Genomic DNA, 25,481 nt, shown 5'->3' on the forward strand with positions numbered 1-25,481 from the left:
CAATAAAAATAAAAGTGTCCCACTTACTATGTGCATTAGAGTTTGTTCTTGTTATCATTGTACGTGGTGATAGTAGCCTATGAAACACTGACACCTCTGTCATATGGAGTGTCTGGTTGTCACACACTCGTACGACATTGACACTTGTCGGATACTAGGATATTAGTTAGGGAATTGTTATTCAGACCCCCCCCACCTATTTAGACTAAAGGAAATTTTTGAAACCCGAAATTACCCCTTTCGAACGCACCCTTATAATGCGTTTCTCCCTCACCTGCCCACGGAGCGACGTAGACGCTCCTTAAACATGCGTTGCAGGCGCATGTTGAAGGTGCGATTAATTAGGGTCAGAGTTGATGTCCTAGTGTCTGACTATACATAGGAGAGGCACATATGCGCCCTTAGTGAAGTGCGTTAGTCGCGCAGTTACAAAGTGCGTGATATGATTCGCTCTTTTTAACGGCGTTACCATCGCGCCCTGAGCGTGCGTGGTTGACGCAGTTCCGTAGTGCGAGTTTTTGCAGAAACTTGACAGAAACAGGAACTCCAACAGAAACATAAACTTTAACACAACAGAAACAGAAACTAAGATTATATTACATTTGTCATTGATACATTAATAAACTTCAAGTTAATTATTACATTATAATCTGTCATTGATACATTACAATTAATATGAAAATTTGCAAACTAATCTTCAGCGAGATTTATGATTCCTCCATCGACCTTATGTATGTTTGCCTCTCGGGAGAGTTTGTTGAATAGGGCCATGCGATCCAGGTATGGTAGCTACCAACCACGAGCTTCAACAGTACAATGATAAATTCATTGTGGATTAACCGTTGGTAAAGGAAAGTCAGTTGAAATAAGAACCTACATAATGATCAATTATATTGTTAAGTATCTCATAAAGTTCATGTAATGTAAGGTAAATTCATACTAAATGTAATATTGATCAGTACCTTCACCCAGTGGTTGTTGTTGACAAGGAGTAAACATATAATTTGGTGCCCTGACGGATGTAACACTGGACTGGTGAGAGGGAAGTAGGTGGCGCCCCCCCGATTCGACAAGGTCACGAACACAACCTGGTACATCGTAGCAACAATGTGGCCCATATCCGGCACTGATAACCACTTCTCCTCCATTGCAAACTCATTTGGAGCAAGATGCAAGGCTTGTAGTACTTTTTCGTAATGTTTGTCGGTGTCATACATACCATGATAAACACCTTGCCGTAATGTAAGCTCCTTTATCATGTCTTCTCAGACTTGCTTCCAATTTTGTTCTCCCTTACCCATCAAGGAAGAAATGCATCTATATCCAAAATTGCCATCATCTTCAACATTGTGAATGTCAATGACATACTCACGGAGGAATTCGGCACTTCATGGATGTAGTTGGCCGAGTAAACTTTGCCTTTCGGGTGCTGTGGCGGGAGCTGAGCTGACTTGCTTGTTATCCTCTTGCTTCTCTTCTTAGGTGCAGATTGATTGGAAGGAATGCTCTTCCGTTTTGTTGACCGGGTCTTACGCCCCTTGCCTTGTGGAGCTGATGAGTTGCTACCTTGCTTTGACCCAAGTACTGCATCAACATTCTCCCAAGAACAAGGAATGCGTCTGGTAGAACCCTTAGGTTCATTGGGCCGACCCCTTGTAGGCAACTTGTTTGGAGGATGACACATAGAAGTCTGATCTGGGTATGCAATCTCCCGAAGCCTCTCTTTGATAGTTTGTCTTATTGAAACATTAGCTTTTTCAAACATCTTTACAATGACTTCTAACTCTGTCGCAATGCTCAATCCCAAAACAGGTTGGGATTCATCAGGTGCAGATGTTGATGTAAACCTCCTTCAATGTTGGTCCACTGCTGTCAATGGAATAGTGTTCATCATACCAAGGCGACATGAGCAAGGCAGGCCGTATGTCCTCCTGATAGTGCAGCCGCATTTTCCAACGCGCGCTTTCTCCGTTGCGATCAACATGAGGGCATATCTTGAGACTACACCACGTAGGTTGTCGTACAGCTTGTCCTTAAACGTATGCTCTCTGATGAAGATACTTGCCTGAAAAGTAGCATTAATCCTTGTATGCTGGAGAAGTATGCACCTATGTATAGCTGCCCAAGCCGCACACATGTCACTCTTACTATCTTTGATGCACGCTTTCAGTTTTGCGTGTGCACCTTCAACCCTGTGCAAAGTTATAATGTGCATATTAATATATACTTAATGAATGTAGCAAACTTATTGAAATGTCAGTGTCTAAGAATGTACCTGTTAGTAGTTGTGTTACCCATGTGCATGTAACGGTCAATCGCATACTTCATGTAACACCCCGACTTTCGGGGGTCACCATAGTAACCTACTAAAATAAATATGCAATGTTTTCCAAAAGGATTTATAAAACGAGTATTATTTTTTTCCTCCCAAAGTATTTCCGAAACATGTCATGCCTACTCCCAACTGAAATCAAATTACATCTAGCCTTGAACAAGGCGAGTACCTGAAACCCCAAATATAAATTTCTAAAATCATTATGCACGCTTAAACCAATAACGGTAAGCTTTCTAACCCAAGGCTCTAGCCCTACACCCGACTCTATTCTTCGAGTCTTCCACAGTTCTTCAAGTCCTCATCTCCACTCGCACAAAGGTTAAGCTCCTTCAAAGATTCTCCATCGCCTAATAGCGTTAAGCGCCCAAACAACAAGTAGCAAGCAGAAAGGGTTAACTCCATACAATTACCACATATAAAAGAGAAAAGCATGTTATTCACATTTAATTACCTAGCATGGTAAATAAACTAGCAACTTGAATTAACTCAGATATCAACAAAACGAACAATATAAATCAACTCAGATATCAACAAAACCAACAATATAAATCAAACAATAACGTCTCGCAAGACGGAACGATCACGTGGGACAAACCCACCTCATCGCAAGTTTAGCGTCTCAAAGGACGGAACAATCACGTGGGATAAACCCACCTCATCGCCACTTAGGATAATACACAATATACCAATAGACAAGCTAACAATACAATCCAAGATAGATATCAACGAAATCAGCAATATGAAATTAAATCAGATACGGACATAATCAACAACATATAATTAAATCAGATATAAACATGATCAACAACATATAATTAAGTCATATATAAACAGGATCAACCGCGTATAATTAAATCATATATAAACATGATCAACAACATATAATTAAATCAGATATAAACAATATCAACAACATATCATCAAATCAGATATAAACAATATCAACAGCATATCATCAAATTAACCTTAACAATATAATATCAAATCAGATATCCACAACCTCAACAATATAACATCAAATCAGCTATCAACCAAAACAACAGAAGCAATTATTATTGCCCTATAATGCAACTATATGCTACCACCAAAATGGATCGATCAGTAGTGTCTCGCAAGACAGGATAGAGCGAGGAACAGACTCCCCTGAACTATCACCAAATAGCGTCCATGAAAGACAGGACAGACAGAGAACGGACTCCCCTGAATGCCACTTAATAACGCTCATGAAAGACGGGGCAGTCATGTGAAAATATCCACTCCACTGCCACTTAATAACGCCCATGAAAGACAGGACAGTCATGTAAAAATATCCAATCCACTGCCACTTAATAACGCCCATGAAAGACGGGACAATCCCGTGGGACAAACCCAAAAATTATTTTTGGACACGGTATAGCTCCAAAAAGTTTCGGCCACTACAAAAAATCGGGTTTCCCGAACTTTTCTTCGATCTAATTTAATTCCTAGGTATTCGTTGGCGATATCTAGGCCAGGGAAACTCTCAGAAATATTTAACGACTGAAAATACGACTTAGGGGTATTTTGGTCATGAATTAATTACCAAAAACTCAAAGTTGAAATTATGAATAACAAAATTGATGGGGTTGTTCACAACGACGATTATAGCACTTAATCTCAAGGGCACTAAGCTTGGTTGCGACTTTTTGATAAAGAGTAAGCACATGTGAAGAAAATGAGTTTTTAGTCTGTTTTTCAGATCTACGGCGACTCGGTGAAAATCCGAACGATCCGACAATGATTATAGCATGTTGGGTTAGTGGGGAAGATAGTTGAAAAGAAAAATCAAAGCTATCGGACATTTTGACATTTTGCCCCAAACTTTGAGCACAGAAAGACATAGAGAAAAGCATCAGAAAGAAAGAAAGGATGCAAGGGTTATGAAGGTTACCTCGCTAACAATCCGATGCAACTGAAATCGCAACGATTGGGCAAGATACGAGAAAATGGCGTCGGAATCTCCTCCTCCCCCCTTGCTCGTAGCCATGGCTAGTTGGTGGTGGAAAATGGTGAGATTTTTCATTTTCTCTCCTTTTATAGCGGAGGGAAAATGTGGAAAAAGAAATATTTTGCGGATCGGGTCGTCCCGGTACTTTCATCTGTTGATAAAAAGTGAATATTTGGCGACAGAATGCCAAAACTCAAATTTAGGTTCTTTAAATTGAAGAAAACGATCCAAACGCAGTATGGATCGATTTACGCCGAAAAACTACTTTTTGCAGTTGACGTCGGATGAAGAAACTTCCTTCTGAAGAAAAACTCTTCATTCAAGGTCTTAGTTGAAGTTTCCGAGAAGTTAAAATCTAGCTTCGGCGGATTTCCGGGAAGCGAAACCTAACAAGCGTACAGTCCAGGTTTCGTATTGAAACACTGGTCATGGGAAAAATACCTAGAGGTTCTTATTCTCCCTTCAATTCTAAAATTCTCTTAAACAGTGCTCTAGGAGAGGATATAGCCTTTTTCGGACACTCTCGACCATAGTCGAGTGCGAATATGGCTCGTGCTATTACTTAAGCTGACTACAGTGTCAACCTTAAACATAATCAGAACTTAATTATTATATAAATAGTTTTCGTGACTCGTAATAGGATTCGAGTCATGAAAATAACATAAAACTATAAAATATAATTACTTAATTAATCAACACGACGAAAGTAAATAAATAATCTAATTATTTAATTCGGGGTCTTACACTTCACAAACTTGTGCTTAAACGGCAACCAAGTTTCCTTAATGTAATTCATGAGGTCAGAGTGCTCCCCAACAAGTGAACGTAAGAAGTCCATGCCTGCATTAAACTCCTCCGCTGACTCGGCATACATGACTCTATTCCATGCGTCCCCGACATCATCCCACATCTCCTTGTCTTGGATAGTGAGCTTGCACTTTGCCTTCACACACTTAGATATATGGAATTGGCATAGCAAGTGAGCTGCTGTAGGGAATGTGGCTGTAACTGCGTTCATCAAAGAAATGTCTTTGTCAGTAACCATGACTTTAGGCATGTCCTCTTCTTTAAGTAGCAACCCCCTTAGTTTTTGAAGTGCCCATGTAACTTCAGGTTCACGTTCATTGCACATGTAGCCAAAATCGATTGTGTATGTGAATCCAACTGATGTCATGCCAACCATCTCCAACAATGGTATCATATACTTGTTGGTCTTGTACGTGCTATCTATAAGAACCAGGATTTTAGAATTAAATAAATAATTAATTTCCAACTCACGCATAGGATTATGTGTAAGCGTGAGAGGAACTTGACTCGTGTTTAATGTTTGGATTAGCGCTATGAGGAAGAAAGTTCAAGAAATGGTTAAGAATAGTTATATAATCGCTATAGGTTATAGCACGAGTTTCATTCGCTTATACCTAGGACGAGAGCGTCAGTAAACGACTAATTTGCACTTAAAGACGCGATGGAAACTAATTCCAAAAATCTTCAGAGAAATGTTAGAACTTCTCTTAATCCTTCCATGACAAGCGTTTCGATACGAAACCCTAGAATGTACGAACGTCCGATTCTAGTTCTCGGAGGTTTGCCGAAACTAAAACCCTGATAGCTCAAGAAACCTAGAATAAACGGTTGATAAAGACTTTTTCTATTCGGAGCTTCAAACGAAGATTCCACACGCTTACACTCATTGCTTTCGATGTTTCTAATCTTTCTTCAGAAAGAAGTTTTCTCATCCGACATCAACTGCAAAAAGTAGTTTTTCGGGTAAAATAGATTTACACCGACTTTGGATCGTTTGCTTTAATTCTGAGAAACCTGTTTTGAGTTCTAGAATTCTGTCGCCATAACCTATCTTAGAATTCACAGAGGATGGCACAGGAGAAATCGGAATCGCGAAATTTTCATTTTTCCGCATTTTCCATTTTCTATAAATAGCTTGAAAAATGAAGAAAAAAAAAACAAAAAATCTCACCAACACACACACCCAAACCCGCGGCCAAGGAGGAAGGAGGAGGAGAAGAGTTTTTCGCCGTTGCCTGATCGTCCCACAGTTCGTTGCTACGCGTAGGCCTCGAGGTACTGATGCTTTTCCTTACCTCTGATCGTAAATTCTGTCGCTTTTCTCTATGTCTTTCTGTGCTCAAAGTTTTGAGCTTTTTGTAAAACTGTCCAAATAACTTGATTTCTCTGTCTAAACTTATTCCCTGCGTGCCCCTGAGCATGTTTAGCGGATTACTTTTCGCCGAATCTCGTCGAATCGCCGCCGAACTTCAATTCTGCTCAAAATACCCATTTCTGACAAAGGTTCCGCTTTTTGAGTCAAAAACTCTCGACTGAGCTTAGCGTTAGTAGGATTAGTCGTCATAATCGTCGTTGGTGTCGACCCCATCTAATTTATTTTTCGAAATTCTGATTTTGAGTTTCCGAGCTAAAAATATTGACCAAAATACCCCTGCGACAGTTTTCGACCCTATAATTTTTCTGAGAGTTTCCCTGACCTAGATATCGCCTAAGAATACCTAGGAATTGATTTAGATCGAAGAAAAAGTTCGGAAACCCTATTTTTGAGAGTGGCCGAAACCTATTTGTTAGGGTACCGTGTCCAAAAATAATTTTTGGGTCTCTATGACCTGAGCCATTGCGTAGCTATTTCAATTGTCGAAATTTTGGTGTTGGTTTCGTGTCATTCCGAGTTCTGTAGCTCGAGTTATGCTCGTTTTAGCGAACGAAGTCTCCGTTGTCAATTTGTGCTTAAATAGGAACTCTGAAGCTTTAAAAGCTTTCTTTACGATTTCGATTAGTGTTATTAGATAGCGTTGTTTCTAGTGAGGCTTGTGTTGATGATTGTGTTTCCTTGTTCTAGGTTCACAACTTCCATGCACAACTTCTACTCACGAAGGTAAGGGTAACTCAGTTTTAGCGTGTCTTTGAGTCTTGCCTGCTTTTATCGCATTGCCTGCGTTTGAGATGAAGATGTTTATATTGATTGGCATTGGATTATGATTATTATGCTTGCAATGTTGTATGCTTGCTTATGTTGACTGTTTCTGAGGCTTGTGCCAAATGTTTTCTAAAGGCTTCAGCCGAGTGAACTTATTGAGACGTGTGTCTCCGTTTTCTGAGAGGCTTTGGCCGTATACTGGTTTTTGTCATTGAACTGAGTTGGTATGCAATGGAATTGATTTATGTTCGTTGATGATAGAAATAACATGTGGTTACTCCGAATTAATAATTGGTTTGGGCAGTGTTATTGACTGGCTTGGCATTTAGGGCCTAAGCCTAAGAGGCGATCAGGTGAATGTGTTCACCTGGTTGTTCCGCCTTGTGTGGCGATAAGTGGCAAGGAGGTGGTTGTGTCCACTCGAATGTCCCGCCTTGTGTGGCGCAATAAGTGGCGGTCAGGTGATTGTGTTCACTTGGTTGTCCCGCCTTGTGAGGCGTATAAGTGGCGGTCAGGTGATTGTGTTCACTTGGTTGTCCCGTCTTGTGTGACGTATAAGTGACGGTCAGGTGATTGTGTTCACCTGGTTGTCCCGTCTTTTGTGACGTATAAGCGGCGGTCAGTATTGTGTTCACCTGGTTGTCCCGCCTTGTGTGGCGCAATAAGTGGCGATGAGGTGGGTTTGTCCCACGTGATTGTCCCGTCTTACGAGACGTTATTGTTTGATTGATATTGTTGAGGTTGTTGATATCTGATTTGATGTTATATCGTTGAGGTTGTTGATATCTGATTTGATGTTATATTGTTGAGGTTATCGATATCTGAATTAATGTTATATTGTTGATTTTATTGTTATCTGATTTTATCGATATCTGTTAAGTTGTGGATATCTGAATAAATATATGTTGTTAAGTTGTTGATATCTGAGTTAAAACCATATCGTTGATTTTGCTGATATGCTGATATATGATTTTATTTCATGTTGGTAGATATATGGTGTTATCTATCTTGAATTAAGTTGCTAGCTTATGTGCCATGTTACGCACTTAAACTTTGATAGCATGCTTTTCTCTTTTATACGTGGTAATGGCATGGAGTTAACCCTTTCTATTTGTTATTTGTTGTTTGGGCGCTTAACGTTATTAGGCGATGGAGATCCTTCCGCCGAAGCTTAGCTGCTCGAGTTGGAGATCGGGTCGTAGGCGGTGGAGTAGAGGTGTAAGAAGCAGCTTTGCTTCTCCTTTATGGATTATGTTTGAGTCTCCTTTCCTATATGAGAACTCTGTTATTAAAGCCTTGATTCCGCCACTATTAAAGTGCGCATACTTATTCTGAACCTTACTTATGGTGTTGTAAACTATTATTAGAGTATATCGGGAAACAGGTTATTTAAATAAAGTTATGATATGTTTCCAACCTTTTAGCCGAAGTATTTAGTTGTTTTTTAAAAAAAATACCCTTGGATTTTAGGGATTGCAGAATAGTTCTTAGACTTTGTTAGGTTACTTAATGTGATTCCTCAGTTGAGAAATTGGGGCGTTACACTATCAAGCAAGACAACAGTAGGAAATTGGTTGAATAGTTGGATGGGAACTGGATGGGCCCAGAATAAGGACCGGATCACCGTGGAACCCTCTTCAGTTCTGGACCAGTGCCTGTACCTGTCTTCCTCCAACAATCTCATCAAGTGTTGCATCTCTGACAATTGTCCCCTCTTGGCCCTAATGTGTGTCATCCGCTCATTGTACACTTGCCTTATGGTAGTCACATTCTGAGGGTTGACATCCTTCAATGCAAGCAACATGTTACCTGGCTTCACTCCAGTGGCGGAACTAGACCATAACATTTGGAGGGGTAAAGTATTTTAATTTAATTTTTTGTAGATATCATTTTTACCACCACTTTTCTGATCACTTTCATTTGTCACAATACCTGTTATATATTCTCCACATCTATTATAGTACTACCCTTATTTCTAAAAATCTCTAATAGCCCCTCTGTTGGAAACTAAGTTCACCTTTGCCACCACTATTATTATGTTGAGGGTGTGGCCAGTATTGACTAGTATCTCAATCTTCATCTTATGCTACTTCTAATTCCATCATATAAAATATACCAACACCATTGAAAGTTGAAACAAAAACTATACATATCTTGAAATTAAAGCCCCTTCTTTATGTATGGATGAATGTATGTTGCAACTATCAAACAGAATCACAGATTAATTGGCATAGTTAATTGGGTGGAAATTTTGTGGAAAAAGAAAATAATGAAATCAAGGAAGAGATGAAAGAAAACTGAGTTGAAACAGGAACAAAGCAGCAGAGAGGGACAATTAACATTTTCAACTTATCCAATTATCCAAGCCAACCAGTGACCAAGAAATAAAGCTCCAAGTAAGATATTTGACAGTTGAGACCAATATAATGAACCATTCGGTAGCTCCCAGTGGATGCTTAGCTAGAGTTGGTTTAGAGACCCAACTTCTTATGTGCTTCCCCTTACTTCTCAAGCCCCGTACCGGTAATTCAATTTAAATTTTAAAATATTGGGGGGCAGTGGCCCTCCCCTGTCCCAATGATGTTCCGCCACTGCTTCACTCTATTGTCAATCATTTTAGCAACCATATCCTTTTCTTGACTTGTAAGGCGGCCGACATAGGCATGGCCAACCAGATTCTCGGCTGGCTGATGGTTGTGGTCACCACGCACCAACACAGGCTTGTATTGTTTGTACTTTCCGCTCATCTCGCACACCAAAGTAGCCACTTGTCTGCCTTTACTCCCACGGCCCTTGCTCCCACAATCAGACCTTCTAATTATGATCACAAAGTCATGTTGCTTTCCTACATTCTTAGCCCAATCCAAAAGCTCCTCCCGAGTAGCAAAAACCTACAAAATATTAACACATATACGCTCACATATAAATTCAACTTATTGACATAAACTCACTCATTGGTTATGAAAATACCCTGTCTGTGGTAAATTGTTCTGTGTAGTCCGCTGCAATTGACACATCATGTATATATTCTACATTGGCTAATTGCCTTTCTTGTGGCATGTTCACTTCATATGACTCAGTGAGACTCATCCTGAAATGCAAAAGAAAATATGCAAATAGTTTACTGTTTCTGTTACAGGCCAGAAATGTTTTAATCGCACGTTGAAAGCGCGTCACACACGCATCTTATAAGTGCGACAGCGACGCGGTTAAACAATGCGTCTGGATAAATATAACAGATAAACGCACTATCAATGTGCGTCCCTGTCGCACTCTCAGGGTGCGAACCTGACGCACACAAAGAGTACGGTGCTCACGCTTAATGAGAGTGTGATAGATCTAGATCGGGATTAAAGTGCAGTACCTTCACAGATGACGACGGCAACGAGGTAGGAGAAGTCGGGTGACAACGACGACAGCGGTGGCGACGTTGGTGATGGTGTTGGGTGAGGACGACGGCGGCGGTGGCGTGGGTGGTGGAGGCGGTGGCCGGCAACAATGTGGGAAGTAGAGAGTGGGTTTGGAAGAAGAAAGAGTAGATGTTGTCTAATGGTAACTGATAAGCTTCCTCAGGTATGTGTAGCCTGTTATATTTCTAAACAATACTGTGGTTGTTTATATTTTTTAAATTTAAGATTGAGCTATGATTGTTAAAATTTCATTTATTTTTTGTTTTGTTTTTATATAAGTATGAAATTATTCTTTCAATTCGCATGAGAAGCTTTGTTAACTGTGATGCCAAAGTGAGGATACTACGGTGGGAATCTTCTTGTTGACCTTTGTAAATACAGACATTGTATGAGTAATTATTTGTAATGTGTGGTGTAAATATTACCAAACAAGTTTTTTCCTGTTGTTCTAAAAAAATTCTTTAAAAGTGTTCTGTAAAATAGTATTTGAAAACATAAAACTGAAAACACAATTAAATAGACCTTAATCACTGATGAAAAAAAATCTTCGCTGGTAGAGTTAACTCCATCATGATGCGAATGTTCCCGACTCGAACAGGATTGCCTCCGAAGGAGGACACCTGTCCCAAAACAAAAAAAAAACAGACCTTAACCACTAATTGCCTTATGATGAAGAGTTAATTAGTGAGAACTACTCATTAGCTCGAGATTTAACAATAGTTCTACTCGTTCTCATGAAAATTCTGAAAAGTTTCTAATCATATAAGTTTTAATTAAACTACAAGGAATTACCGAAAGCTCCAAACCTTTCATTACCAAATACCAAGTAGTACCACTACCAACCCATGTCTGAAAATATGTAGGTTTCATTTTCTGTAAAATTTGTAACATCCTCCTTTTATCATTAACAAATGTGCATTGTATAACCAAACTCTGTTCAATCCTAATTAGTCTTTTTTTCCCAATACATAAAAGAAATGACCGCAGAACTACACAAGGTTAGTGATGCAAATAAATAATTCTCAGACCAATCAGGCCTACCAACAACCGGTGGTTGGTTCAAATGGTACATGTTTGCAAATAAATAGTTCGAGTTTTGTGTTAGAAAAAAAGCTTTGGGGTGTGAATGTTCCTGAATCCAATAGAACTGTGGAGGATGAAAATGCTCTTATTTACATTTCAGTTTCCAATTGACAGAAAATAAACGTTTCCTGAATTTTCACTCCACCGACCACATCCTGAACCCCCACCCTTGAGAGAGAGAGAGTCATTGTCCATGTAGATGTAGAAGTCCTGGTCTGTCACAGTCCAAACTCTACATGCTTAGAAAAAGAACTTCATGTGGAGGCAAAGCCAAGCATACACCAAACCAAACAAATCCTTAAGCTCATATTTAATTTTCTACCCATAGTTCCTCAACTTGACTCCTTCAAAACCAAGTCAATAGCCAAAAATCGAAAGTTGAAACAAAAAACATTTTTCTTCTTAGTCACATGTCCCTTTCTCTTTAACAACCCCCTCCCCAGACAACAACATTAAAGCCTTCAAAGTTCAAACCTCAAATGCTAAGCAATGTTAGGTGAAAGAAAGCAACCTTAAGTACCATCAAAACCTTCCTTTTACAGCGAAGCCTCAAGTGGCTTATTGCAGTTCTCCTCTGTTGTTGCTCTGGTTGTGAATTGCCAAATGAAGAAAACTATTGCTACCCATTGAAGAGGAGGGACTCAAAGCACTGTTGCTTCTACTTTTGTGTTTTTGGATACAATGCAGTTGCAGATATCACCAAGTTTAAGGCATGTCACAATACTTTCAGGAAAAGGGTTGAAGGAATTTATCAAAGTGAGGGTTGCATCAAGGAGGCTTTCTTATTGGATGCTCTTTTATTCACTCCTGTTCTTCACTTTTCTTCTTCGGTTTGTATTTGTTTTGACAGCAGTGGATAGCATAGATGGTGAAAACAAGTGCTCTACCATAGGTACATTATTATCACTTTTACCAGATGTCTTTCTGTCAATGCATCATTGACAGAAAAATGTAGCAGATGCACATACACCACAAGGTGGATAAGGCTTCAATTTTCAGTATCAAAGTATATATGTATTGTACAAAGCTTTGAAATAGATATTATATTATGCTCTTAAAATTACAATAACAAAGGATGAATCTCACAATTATGCAAATCTATAGTTCACTCAGGAATTTAGAGTGATGATAAATTCTGACTTTTGAAGCAAGTGCATTACGTTTTACGTCTAGGAATTATAATTCCAGCAAATTTGATTATCTATTTATGTGGGACTGTAAGTGCATATTTAACCTTTTGATTTATGCTAACAAATATGTTTGCAGGTTGCCTTGGAATGAAACTGACGCCAAAGGTTTTGGGAAGAAGTCTTGAATCAACTGTAATCTCCTTCACTCTTTCAAATTATATTTCTCACCATGTCAATCCACACGCTGTAATAATTTACCTGAATTCAGGCCACATTTGGAAAAACTTATGTGAACTTATCTCATGGCCATAAGATAACAAAAACAACTTATGACCTATCTATAAGCTGTTTTGAGCCACCAATCTATAAACAATTTTGAACTTATTTCAATAAGCTTCTGCAATTAGCTTATGAATAAGCACTTATGTGATAACTGCACATTGCCATAAGCGCTTATCAAGTTGTTTACCCTAGCGCATCTTAATGGTGGCTAAAAATGACATTGGTTTCTGATAGGTCCCAGAAGTTATATACGGAATATTAGATCAACCCCTTAGCAAAGATGGACTGGAGGGAAGATATGATGTTCCTCAAACTTTAGAAGAGTTCGTGTCCCAAATGAAGGAAGGTGGATATGATGCCAAGACATTTGCACGTAAACTACGAGAAATGGTACCATTCTCCCACTCTTTTAAGCTAGACAAACTAGAAGATTAAAGTAATGCAAAAATAACAACTTTCTAAATTCAACTCTCCATCACTAAATGCTGAGCACTTTCTTAGGTAACCCTAATGGAACAAAGGACCAGGATGGCAAAAGTCCAGGAATATTTATACCGTCATGTAGCATCAAGCAGCATGCCAAAACAGCTTCACTGTCTTGAACTGAGGCTAGCCAGTGAGCACACGAACAACGCCGCAGCGCGCCTTCAGCTACCCTCTGCAGAACTTGTCCCTGTCCTTGTTGACAATTCCTACTTCCACTTTGTCCTTGCCTCAGACAATGTGCTTGCCGCCTCCGTGGTTGCCAAATCACTTGTTCACAACAGCTTGCAGCCTCAGAAAGTTGTTCTGCACATAATAACTGATAGAAAGACTTATTATTCAATGCAAGCTTGGTTTTCATTGCACCCTTTATCACCAGCTATAATTGAGGTCAAGGCCTTGCACCATTTTGACTGGTTTGCAAAGGGAAGAGTGCCTGTGATGGAGGCCATGGAGAAAGATCAAAATGTGCGGTCACGGTTCAGAGGGGGTTCATCAGCTATTGTTGCAAATGCTACTGAGAAGCCGACTGTTATTGCAGCAAAGCTGCAAGCACTTAGTCCCAAGTATAATTCAGTGATGAATCACATTAGGATACATATTCCAGAGGTAAAAGTGATAGCAATAGTGATAAAATTGTAAGTTTCCTAGTTACTATATATTTCTAATTTGATAATATAATCTTAACTGCAAAGATATAGTATCCTAATTGCATATCAGATATGTTTTCTAATATCAATGATAGCAACAGTGATGAAATTGTAAGGTTTCTAAGTTGCCACATATTTCCAACTTGATAATATAATCTTATTTACAGAGATATAGTATCCTAATTTCATATCATATATATTTTCAAATATCAGTAGAGATATAGTTTCTCTTATACCTAGACTTTCCTATAAATAGAAAGTAAATATCAAATAACCAATTATTCTTTTGTGTGATGCTTAATGCCATGAAATATTTTTCATAACAGTTGTTCCCAAGTCTTTACAAGGTGGTCTTCCTAGATGATGACATTGTGGTACAAACTGATCTATCTCCTCTGTGGAATATTGACATGAATGGGAAAGTCAATGGAGCAGTAGAAACATGCAGTGGAGATGATAAGTTTGTGATGTCAAAGAGATTGAAAAGCTATTTGAACTTCTCTCACCCTCTAATATCAGAGAATTTTGATCCCAATGAATGTGCATGGGCTTATGGCATGAACATTTTTGACCTGGAGGCATGGAGGAAGACCAATATAAGCTTTACATACCATTACTGGGTTGAGCAGGTATATCTATCTTTCATCCTACTATATAATACTGGAAAATGAAAGGGGAAAATACAAGTAAAGTAAATTACTATAACATGTTAAAAATTATAATCTGAGTTCACATATTGGAGAAAGATAGTACAATAATACACTTCTTGTTATGCAGAATATAAAATCAGACCTCAGTTTGTGGCAGCTAGGGACATTACCTCCTGGATTAATAGCATTCCATGGTTATGTCCATACTATTGATCCTTTTTGGCACATGCTGGGATTAGGATATCAGGAAAATACAAGTTTTGCTGATGCTGAGAGTGCTGCAGTCATCCATTTTAATGGCAGGGCAAAGCCATGGCTAGATATTGCTTTTTCACAACTAAGGCCACTGTGGACCAAGTATGTTGACTTTTCGGATAACTTCATTAAGAGTTGTCACATTAGAGCATCATAACTTGGATCTTGAGAAAAATGTGACCATTTTGATGAGTTGAGGAAAAAAAAGGTATTTCCGAGAAGGGAAGATGAAATGAGAGGATTTCTAAGCAAAAGCTCATCAATGATATGGGATGATGCTCCCTTCTTGTTTAGTTGTTTAACTCTTCAGTTGAAATTGCCCAATTCTTTTTCTCTTCAACTGTGAGTAAGACTATTTGTAGATCATATACGTATGTATAAAGAAAATGCAGTTCTTTTCTGAAACAAAAAAGCAAGCTAAGGATTAAGAATAAGCTTTTCATAAGATGAAGAAATAAAAGATTTTGTGGGAGAGACAAAAAGACCATTCAGAATCCTTTTTCATTGCTATGTATATGTATATCACAATAATAGCAAAGCTTGTGTTTGATATTCAGGTAGTGATTATACTTTGTGCAAAATATCTCCCATAGCAACATGGATATGTGCTTATACTTTGTGCAAAATATCAAAAACTTCAGAAGATCTCCTAGGGCAACCTGATTTCTGATTCATAATTGGTTGGTCCATTACATGCCCAACATTGATTGGGACATAATTTCTAAAATTCGGGTTAGGATTTACTCTGCCCAAAAGCAAGTTCAGCTTTGAGGATTCCTAAAATTCATAAAGACAAGCATTCATGTCCAATGGTCCAGTCAATTTTGAACCCTTTTAAGATGAGGTATTGGCTTATACTTATAAAAGTTAGCATTAAAGACATAATATTTTCAAGGTCTTCTTCATTAGAATTATTTATCAAGCTGCTAATAGTAACATTCATCACAATTATCCTGCAGGTTGAACAAACATGAACAGACATGAATTGCAAGTCATATTACACTAAATTTTTTTTTTTTCGAAAGGATATTACACTAAATTATACAACAACTAAATAGCATTGATAATTCCAAGAATCCATGCCATTTGGATCACAAAGGGGAATAGAAATTATCCAAACACAAATAAAAATTCTAAGATCCAACAACTTTCAACAAAAAGGAAAACAATAAATCACGAGTATTCCTAAATATAAAGAACAAAATCTTTCTTCCGCCCATCTGATAATGCTACAAACAGATCTCTCCAGAGAGAATCTTCTTTCAATATTTTCAAAGCCTTGACGAAAGAAGCACCATCAATGCCATCAAGTTCTTCAAGGGCCTTTAAACAAGCCATCAATGATTCCATATCTTGCATACTGTTTCCTCCAACTACTTCCCTTGTATCATCAGCAGATGACACTATGAGTTGGCCTGCATTTATCCTCTCCCAAAATTTAAGCTCCATCTCAGCAGCATCTCCAAGAATTGTGAAAGCACTAGTAAGGGCTTCTTGAACATTCTCCTCTCTTGCTTTCCTTTTCTTGGTGTCCTTATTACCTTTTGCTTTCTTTTTGGAACGATAGCTATCTTCCTCCTGACCAAAGTTATTGACTTCTTTACTATCATCATCATTACCTAGTCCTGTCTCCATTTTCCCGAGCTTGAAAGTGCTCTATAATGCCAAACTACAATGATAAAAAAATATGGAAACCATGAACTTGAAAGTGCTCTATATATGATGCCAACATGTACTGGAGCTAGCCACAGCAAAATTGTGCCTAGAAAGCACTGATATAAATTTTTATTATGTACACAAATGCACAAATTATGCAGGAAAAAAATCTAGAATTAGACAAACAAATATACATATATAGAAAAAATAATTTATTAAGGCTGAAGCAGCCTTTAGTGGAGATTGGGGAATGATTATGAAAGTTGATATTATTCTAGCATCTTACAACGAAAATGTTGGGGTCTTTTAATATGCTTAAGAAAACAGAGTAGCTTGTGTAATGTCTACAACGCAGTGTTAGTTTTTTAATCACAAAATCAGGTGCTAAAGCCATTAGCCATTCTTGCCATGCTCAGAACTCTATGCAAGGCAGTGTTCTTCGATGGATGTTGAAATTGCCACAAAATGCGACAAAAATGGATGGAGGGCCAAAAGTTCACTATTTTTATAGGGACCAAAACCAATGAAAAATATTGAAGAGGGACCAAATTCAATAACTCGCTATTTTAAGGGGACAAAAATAATATTTTACGCTAAAACAATATTAAAAACTAGAAAATGACAGCTGTGGGATTTGAACCCACGCCCTTTCGGACCAGAGCCTAAATCTGGCGCCTTAGACCACTCGGCCAAACTGTCTTGATGGTAAACAATGAGACAAAATATATACTAAATCTTTAACATCTGAATGATGACCAACTTCCAAGTATGATGAGTGTTTTCAACCGTTATGTAATTGCGAGAAAGTAGTGAATATTATTGTGGTAAATTTATGGAGGGGATCATAGGCCATGTGAGATTATTGTATCTCTCACAATTTATTCTAATTTTATTACTTTTTCCTAAAAGTAAATGGCAAGAATTGTTTAATTTTTGAAAGTAGTTTTTGAAATTTGAGCAAATATATTACGCAAAACACTAGGTATACTGGTATAGCATCATCCTGGATTAAGGAAATAAATTCAGTCAAAACATCCTCAATTCAAATGAAAGAAAAAAAGTTTGGGCAATAAACAAAAAGGAAAAATCCACAAAATCAAAAGATAATGTTAAGTCTCGACAATTCCACACAATAGAAGATAAATACGAACGACTCCCGAAGGGCCCTCTTCCAGACCTCAAACAGAAGAAGCATACAATCAGTCTTGAAACTAATCCTCTGAAGGGTAAGATCAAAAGCCTAAGAAAGGGACCACTGAAAAACCATAGACTCCACAATCATAGGTGAAAGGCATTGTTTAATTGATTAGGAGAAGAGTTGATTTTATATATATGTAATTTATTAAATTCGTATTAATTTATATACCTATTTTATGATTCTACTATAAGATATCAAAAAAGAAGACTAAGATAGAAATTGTTAATAGATGAAGTGAGTTTTTAATTATAATTTCATTGTTAAATTATAATTATGAACAAAGTTGTGATTAGAAGTATGTTGAATTATGATTAAGAATTTAAGATATTAAAAGGTAACTATGCTACAGATTATTAGGAGATGAGGTGGGTTTTTAATTATAATGTGATGATTAAATTGTAATGATGATTAACGTTAACAAAGATATTGGACATATGTTGAAGTTGACATCTTACCTAAAATAAAAATCTGACATGATAAAAATATAGGTGAAGTTTATAGTGCACACGCATTTAAATGATGTGTGAATGCATTTTAAACTCTGCTTGTGCATTCCATTCGTGAAAAGTAGTTATTTTTTGGGTACAATTGGAAAGAACAAATAGAGTTATTGAAGTGGGTAATATATACCTTAATTTAAGAATACAATAATAAATTGATCGATTGATAATGTTATAACTTATAAATATTTGGAAAAATACATATATTTAGTACATATTAAGTGAAATAAACACGTAATTATTAAAGAAAGTTAAAAGAGTTTACAATTGAGAGAATTCTGATATGTCACAGCATTGCTCTACTGCATCCATGATTATCAAAGCATTTATACTCGCAAAAATGCATTTATCTAGTAAGCCTAAACCGAAATCATGTTACCATTTACCTAAACATTGGATTTTCAGAACACAGTAGCAACCACTAAAACTGATACCAAGATAGCAGAATGAACTTATTCACATTTACACGAACATACCAGCATTAAACCATAATAGTATCATTTGTCAAATACAGACAGAAGCCACCACTGGGTCCAGTTAGAATACTTACTAGAGAACTAACAAATATGAGTAATTGGATACAATCTTGGGCCAAAATGAAAGTCCAAAGAATTGCACTGCTAGCTTAGGCAACTGGTGGACGAAGCTCGTGATCCTGTGAGGTATCACGCGCAGCAGGAGGCAAGAATTGCCACATGGCAACTCCTGGATAGCTGATAAATGGCACTAACTTGTTGCCATGGGCTTGGCCTTGTGCAGCGAATGCAGCAGGGAGTGCTTGAGGGGGGGGCATGAAACTAGGTTGTGCATTCATAGATTTCAGCTGCTGCTCCAACCTCTCTTTCTCTGTCTTGAGCCTCTGCTTCTCATCACGAAGCTCATTCTTCTCAGTCTACACATTAGATACGAACTTCATTTTTAATTCAGCAAGTATTAGGACTTTTTTTGTCACCAATACTTTAGAAAGCTCAAAATGATCTAGAATACAGAACTCCCAAGAACTCATGCCACCTCAAAAAGAAAAAAAGAAAAAGATACTGAATATAAATTGAGACTTGACCTTTAACTCTTTAATCTTCTCTTGAAGACCCATATTAGTGTCTTTCATCTTCTGGGCTTCACCCCTTAACTGAGTCACCATTCGGACAGCATCAATCAGGATAGCAGCCTTGTCTGTTTTGGGAGGTCTTCCAGGCTCCAATATGGAGCCCAGTTCAACAAACCTAACCATGTCCAACACATACAAGGTAAATGCCAAAGCAAAATATTTACACAAAAACCCACCAGTAACATAGAAAAACAGAGGGAAGGTAGTTGGACGCAAAAGTTTACTTGTCATTAAGTTTGTCTCGACGCAACTTCTCCCGGCATGCTTTGGAGCTAGTAGCAGAACATGACTCAGATCTGACCCTGCAAATGGAAATGAACAAGAGAATGAGGATGACTTCCCCTAAGGATAAGCTATCTGAACTGGAATAAGTCATGCGGGTTTAAAAGTATTCAAAAGAGCAGCCAATACTACAAGACAAGAAAAGATGATGCTAGAAAATGAGCCTAAAAATTTAATAGAAAAAATAAAGTTATAATTGAGCAAGATTTATATATATATATATGTGTGTGTGATGTATATATATATATATAGGGAGCATATCAGGTGAGAGGAGTGGTTTATGGTGAGAGATGAGAGGAATAATTAATAGCCCTTGGATTAAAATATACGGTTGAGATTAAACTTCTATTTTAACAACTCACGTGACCTATTCCCTCTGTTTCTCCTCCCTCTCGCACTCTGCATCTTCTCTAACGCTTCTTCTCTGGTTCAATCATCTCGCAGTCGGGCAGCATCTCCTTCCATCCTCGGCGACGACGACGACAACGTTTCTGCCCACTCCACCGTCGCAGCGTTCCGGTGGACCAACCGCCCACACATCTTCTATCCTTTCTAGTATTCTGTCCCTTCGCGTGAGCGCAAGGTTGTGCGTTGTTGGTGATTTTAGTATCATCAATGGATTTTAGTAGTAATGTGATTTATTGAAGGCCGATGCAATTATGCGTTAAGCTCGGAAACGAGTTAGGGTAGTGCGGAGCGCACGCTTGTTGAGCCAACGCATAATTGACCGAATTTCGAAATTTTTTGAAAAGAAATTCGGTTTTATTAACCGTTTTTCAAATTTCTGAAACAAATTCCTTATAAAGGAGTTATTTGGCCCTCAGTTTATATACAGAAAACAGAAACCAAAATTACGCTCTACATTCTTGATCTGTTCTTCATTTGCCTGAAGCAGATTGATCTTCAGAATTATCCCAACAAGGATTTCGTGAACCCAGGCAAGAATAGGGTCGAAATACTTTGTTCGGAAAGTGTTCAACACGATTCTTCGAAGTTATCCATGATTATCATACCCTAATTTCTAACATGCGTCTGTCATCATTAATGGTGGAACTAGGCCGCAGTCATGGAGATCTGGCGGAGGTGTGGCATGCAAAATGGTGATTGGGGCGTTTCTAATGTAGGGCCGCCGTGAATTTATGTTCAATCTGGTGTTGCACGCAGAAAATTTTGGAAGAAAATAGACGAGAGGACTATCGTCTCCGGCTAATCGATGGCGATAGGCATGGTGTGGTGATAAGCCTAAAAACTAAGGGACTTATGAGGGGCAAAGTTAAAAAGAGAAATTGGAGCTATCAAATTGGAGTTTTAATTCTGGTTAAAATTAACTACTTAATTCTTGAGGAAATTGGTTTTAGTTCATTGTATTTACCAAGTATAATTGATAACGAAGAAATTGATTATTGAGTAAAACAATTATCAAAAGGGCATATGCAGGAGGAAGCAGGAGACGTCAGCAATAGAGGGAAAGGGAAGAACAGACTTGGATCTGATGAAGGATTGGAAGACAGGGAGACGGGGAGGAAGACGGAGAGAAACGATGGTGTGCGTCTGTGCGAAAAGAATGAATTGAAGAGAAAGAGATGGTCACGTGAGAGATTAAAAGTGGGATTTAATCTGAACTCTTTATTTTGATCCAAGGGTCATTAATTATTCCTCTCATCTCTCACCATAAACCACTCCTCTCACCTGATATGCTCCATATATATATATATATATATATATATATATATATATATATAAAAGAGCCATTTATATATATTTTTCATGTTCATTTTTTTATTAACATCAATTGCACTAATCAGCAATAGCAGAGAAACTAAGTGCCTATTTCTTCAGAAATCTCGATTGTGTCAACAAACTCATGGTTTGTATAGTGACTACAATGTTTGGCATCTTTTTATTTTTTACTTTTTAAAAATCAACTCTTCTATTAATAGAATTGAGTTTGAGAAAAGTGAAATGTTTTAACTTTTTCTTTGAATTGAAAGAAAGAAAATGAAATAAAGCAATAAGTCAACTAAAATTGAAATAGTAAGAAAAAACCACACAAGTAAAACAAAATTGATTTGGAAACAAAGTGAACAAAGAGCTTTAGTTACAGTATAAGATTTCTAGGTGGTTAGACAAGTTGATTCTTTATTCTTTCCTTTTATTAATATGAAACAATTTTGTGATTTTGTCCAGTTAAAAAGAAAGGGGGATAGAAAAGTGCGTACCTCTTCTTCGAACCAGGCTCTTTGAGACTGTCAGAATCCCCTAATGAGCCATCAATCTCAACACTAGGAGCAGATAGTAAAGCAAAAATGAAAAAACAAGTGAGACAACAATTTTTTTTTATGAGGGAAAGGGGTACCATCATGCAAATTGTGCTATAGATATAACAGTATAATTAGTAGCAATGCTATCTAGATTGCAACGTAGATCATCAAAATATTGATGGCACTAACATTTCTCAAACCACTATTAAAAATATTGGGGTCCATAACTGGGACAAACAATTCATTCTATGATCATAAATCTTCCATGACAGGTTAAAGTCAAACACCTTCAGAAATATTTCAGATAGCAGTCTAGTCACTGTTCCTGAAGATCCTAAATCCTAATTCAACCATATAATGCACATTTTACCCGACTTGAAAATTCAGATGGCATGGATCAAAAACAGGGTTCAATATACAAGAGTCTGGTATAAATATTTCCAATTCTCATATCCAAACCTACAATTTGTGGAAAACGGCCCTCTCGGTAGTGGGAATAAAACAACCCAGACCTATCTCAGTATGACTCGGTGTTGGTTATGTAGATCAACCAATCCATTCATCTATAGCAGAAATGAAGTTTTAACTCCATTTCAAAAAAAAAAGGATTTTCTACGTGGTTTATCCTATAAAGCTTTCTACGTCTTCCTCTTCCTCTTAATCAGAATATCCTCTTTTTTATCCCCTTTATTCACTGGAAAGTTATCTGTCAGCTTCTCAACTGAAGGTGAGTTTTCTCATCTTCTCTTCAATAAGTGCTGCTCCTCCAGTCCATCTCCCTCTCAAATATGTTTCCTTATAGTATTGCAATTGTCCAATAATCTATTACACATTTCTCATCTACGCTACATTCATTTCTTGCGCTCGTTGGCCCTTTTGTTATCCCCAACATTCACTTCTACTACTTTAGTGCGACAGAGTAATACGTTAACTGCTGCGAAGATTTAGTGCACACCTTCCATATTTTCCCCATCCTATTACTCTTTTCCCTATCACAAGTGCAGAAGCAAGTATAAAACTAAGCTTTCAATGACCATTAGACAATGAAAGTGAAAACTGCAACAGCAATTAACCTTGCAAGCCTAAGAATATTCTGAAGCATCTAAACTTATCCTAACCACAAGTTCTACTTCACATTCATATCCCCAAGTTGACCAAACTGAAAAAATTCAGAAACCCATGAATTTTATGGATAAATAAAATAAAAAAAAAACAAATAATTCATTCCTAAAACTAAACTAATAAACAAAACATCAAATCCTAAAAGTTGAAAATTAACAAAATTCACATGAAAAACCCCTAATTACAGAGGAGTGAAAAAGGGGGCAAAATTGGAGAGAAAAGCGTGAATTGAATGAAAGGATCTGCGAGTACCCGACGACATTGGAAGAGGAATTCAAGGGTTGAGAGGAGGGCCAGGTGAATCCGGAGGGAGGGACAGTGAAGGTGACCTCAGGGGCGGGAATATCGTCGATCAAACCGTAATCGAAGAGCCAATTGGTGTTTTCCCGGGAAACCATTCTGCGGCGTCGGTTCCCGGAGAATTTTCTCGGGAGAGAAAAACGCTTTTACTTTATCTGTTGTTTGTTATTGTTATTTTCCTGGGAAACAAACAGGGATTATTTGAGATGAGAGGGTTTGCTTGCTTGCACGATTGGGAGTTGAAGACAACAAGAGGAAGGGTGAAAAGATGGCTTTTCTTTATTATTATTAAATAATACTAGTATGGGTTGATCTATCTTAAATCAAAGGCAAAGGCTCCTGTCCCGGAATGATTCCTCAAGTGTAAGAACTAGGCGACATATAGGTTGGGTGTAGGAGGTCCATGAATCAATTTCTAGCGGGTGGAATTTATCATTTTGATATACCAAAAAAAAAGTTATGTTATGAACAAGTTGTAGCACGTTTGATAGATAGTTGAACTTTTTAAACATTTAGTCTAGAGTTCGACTATTGGGAGGTGCTCAGGTGCATATGAACTATGAAGAAACATTTGTTATTAGAGGTCTACCATTTGCTTATCAAAAAAAGAAAAGGAAAGGTCAACCATTTAACGTAATCTCAGAGCATCGGAGAATTAGTCTCATGGTTGTCAGCTGTAAAGTATTTTAGAAAATAAAAAGTCTCATTCTTTTTGAAACCCTATAAAGTACAAATACTATTGCGTTAAATATTTGGTTGATTGAGTTAACTGCGTTAAATATTTAGTAGAATGAGTTTTGTCGCTCATAATGGTATATCCCACTTAAAATTGCCAAGACAATTAAATACAATAAAAAAAATATTTAGTGTTTTCTGGGAAGATGGGGAATCTGAGTGTCTGAGAAGGAAGAGAAGAAGGGATTGGTGGCAAGTGACAAGTGGGTGAAGGGTGATGCAATTCTTTTTTTATTTTATTTTTTTGTCAATGATACTTGGAATTAAAGCCCTAAAGGGTTGCCAAACGGCACTTACAACATGTGAGACTAAATCTCAGGGAGTGCTACAGCAATGCACTAAAACATAAGAAAATGAAGCTTAAACATGCACTTAAACATGCACACTCAGCTGACTCAATCAGCATAAATCATGAAGTAAAACCCTAAAAACTCAAACAGAAACCTCTCAAAACCCAAATTAACAGAACAGTTCCGGGCTCGCCCCTACACCTTGGGCTTATTGGCCTTTCTTCTAAAACGAAAAGATTTTTAAAAAGGAAATTGGCCTGAGCTCAGCATACGAAATTAGGTTTCGGTATTAAAGTTTAAAGTAAAAAAAATCAAGTCCCAATCAGATATGTTGTCATGATATAGATTACTGTTGGAATAAAAATTGATCTACACCCATTAGATCAGCACCAAATAGAAATAGAAAAAAAATTGCAGAGAATGTGTGGTATGATTGGAAGAACGAAATTGAGAAAAAAGAGTGATGTCTCAAGTTATATGCACTGGGAAATAGTATGTGTATCATTATTGCTACTTTTGAACACATGAGTTACTTTTTTAGAAATAGTTGTGATACATAATACATAGCTACTAACGCTACATACTTGTACCCAAAAAAAAAAACTAACACTACATTACAGTCATACACCCCCTAAGCACTTGATTTTTTTTTACATCTCCTTCTTATCACATCATTCGTTTCTACTCACTTCTATTTCTTTCTTACTCCAAGCATTTACACTAATTAGTGGTCCATGAAACATTTTCCTCATAAAAGTCTTGTCTAAATTTCTGTTAGAAAACTGGTTGTGATAATCCTGGATAAAGTCAAGAATCGTGAGCGTCCACTTTCCGAACA

At 37.6% G+C, this 25,481-nt stretch overlaps 3 protein-coding genes and 1 non-coding gene across 4 annotated transcripts; 1 reads left to right on the plus strand and 3 right to left on the minus strand.

Annotated features, from left to right (window-relative positions):
- Positions 1-1,300: 1,300 nt before the first annotated feature.
- Positions 1,301-9,094, minus strand: LOC130743743 (uncharacterized). The gene is made up of 4 exons (XM_057595971.1): positions 8,881-9,094; positions 5,057-5,528; positions 2,109-2,192; positions 1,301-1,850 (listed from the first exon to the last, which is right to left on the minus strand). Exons 1-4 carry the CDS (start codon positions 9,092-9,094, stop codon positions 1,301-1,303), a joined length of 1,320 nt encoding a protein of 439 aa, XP_057451954.1.
- Positions 9,095-12,188: 3,094 nt separating this feature from the next.
- LOC130749386 (probable galacturonosyltransferase 12) lies at positions 12,189-15,484 on the plus strand. The gene is made up of 6 exons (XM_057602734.1): positions 12,189-12,633; positions 13,008-13,063; positions 13,388-13,543; positions 13,655-14,245; positions 14,613-14,915; positions 15,064-15,484. Exons 1-6 carry the CDS (start codon positions 12,423-12,425, stop codon positions 15,346-15,348), a joined length of 1,602 nt encoding a protein of 533 aa, XP_057458717.1. The 5' UTR covers positions 12,189-12,422; the 3' UTR covers positions 15,349-15,484.
- A 1,982-nt stretch (positions 15,485-17,466) lies between these two features.
- TRNAL-UAG (transfer RNA leucine (anticodon UAG)) lies at positions 17,467-17,546 on the minus strand. The gene has a single exon. It is a non-coding gene; the product is annotated as a tRNA-Leu (tRNA).
- A 1,438-nt stretch (positions 17,547-18,984) lies between these two features.
- LOC130748060 (transcription factor ILR3-like) lies at positions 18,985-23,903 on the minus strand. Its single transcript, XM_057601148.1, has 5 exons — positions 23,571-23,903; positions 22,155-22,217; positions 19,878-19,955; positions 19,606-19,768; positions 18,985-19,437 (listed from the first exon to the last, which is right to left on the minus strand). The coding sequence occupies exons 1-5, from the start codon at positions 23,714-23,716 to the stop codon at positions 19,171-19,173; spliced, it is 717 nt and encodes a 238-aa protein (XP_057457131.1). The 5' UTR covers positions 23,717-23,903; the 3' UTR covers positions 18,985-19,170.
- Between the last annotated feature and the right edge of the window lie 1,578 nt (positions 23,904-25,481).

The sequence above is a fragment of the Lotus japonicus genome, chromosome 3 (assembly GCF_012489685.1).
Source record: "Lotus japonicus ecotype B-129 chromosome 3, LjGifu_v1.2".
NCBI lineage: Eukaryota > Viridiplantae > Streptophyta > Magnoliopsida > Fabales > Fabaceae > Lotus > Lotus japonicus.

What these genes read in the sequence shown, in the direction of transcription:
- LOC130743743 (XM_057595971.1), bottom strand. Translation starts at nt 9,094, where the DNA reads ATGTTATGGTCTAGTTCCGCCACTGGAGTGAAGCCAGGTAACATGTTG. An exon ending in CTGGTCCAGAACTGAAGAGG is followed by an intron (nt 5,529 to 8,880) that starts GTTCCACGGTGA and finishes TGGTTCTTATAG; the next exon opens with ATAGCACGTACAAGACCAAC. An exon ending in TGGTTGCCGTTTAAGCACAA is followed by an intron (nt 2,193 to 5,056) that starts GTTTGTGAAGTG and finishes AACTTTGCACAG; the next exon opens with GGTTGAAGGTGCACACGCAA.
- LOC130749386 (XM_057602734.1), top strand. Translation starts at nt 12,423, where the DNA reads ATGCAGTTGCAGATATCACCAAGTTTAAGGCATGTCACAATACTTTCA. An exon ending in CACGTAAACTACGAGAAATG is followed by an intron (nt 13,544 to 13,654) that starts GTACCATTCTCC and finishes GCACTTTCTTAG; the next exon opens with GTAACCCTAATGGAACAAAG. An exon ending in ACCATTACTGGGTTGAGCAG is followed by an intron (nt 14,916 to 15,063) that starts GTATATCTATCT and finishes CTTGTTATGCAG; the next exon opens with AATATAAAATCAGACCTCAG.
- LOC130748060 (XM_057601148.1), bottom strand. Translation starts at nt 23,716, where the DNA reads ATGGTTTCCCGGGAAAACACCAATTGGCTCTTCGATTACGGTTTGATC. An exon ending in GAGCCTGGTTCGAAGAAGAG is followed by an intron (nt 19,956 to 22,154) that starts GTACGCACTTTT and finishes TTCCATTTGCAG; the next exon opens with GGTCAGATCTGAGTCATGTT. An exon ending in CGAGACAAACTTAATGACAA is followed by an intron (nt 19,769 to 19,877) that starts GTAAACTTTTGC and finishes GGACATGGTTAG; the next exon opens with GTTTGTTGAACTGGGCTCCA.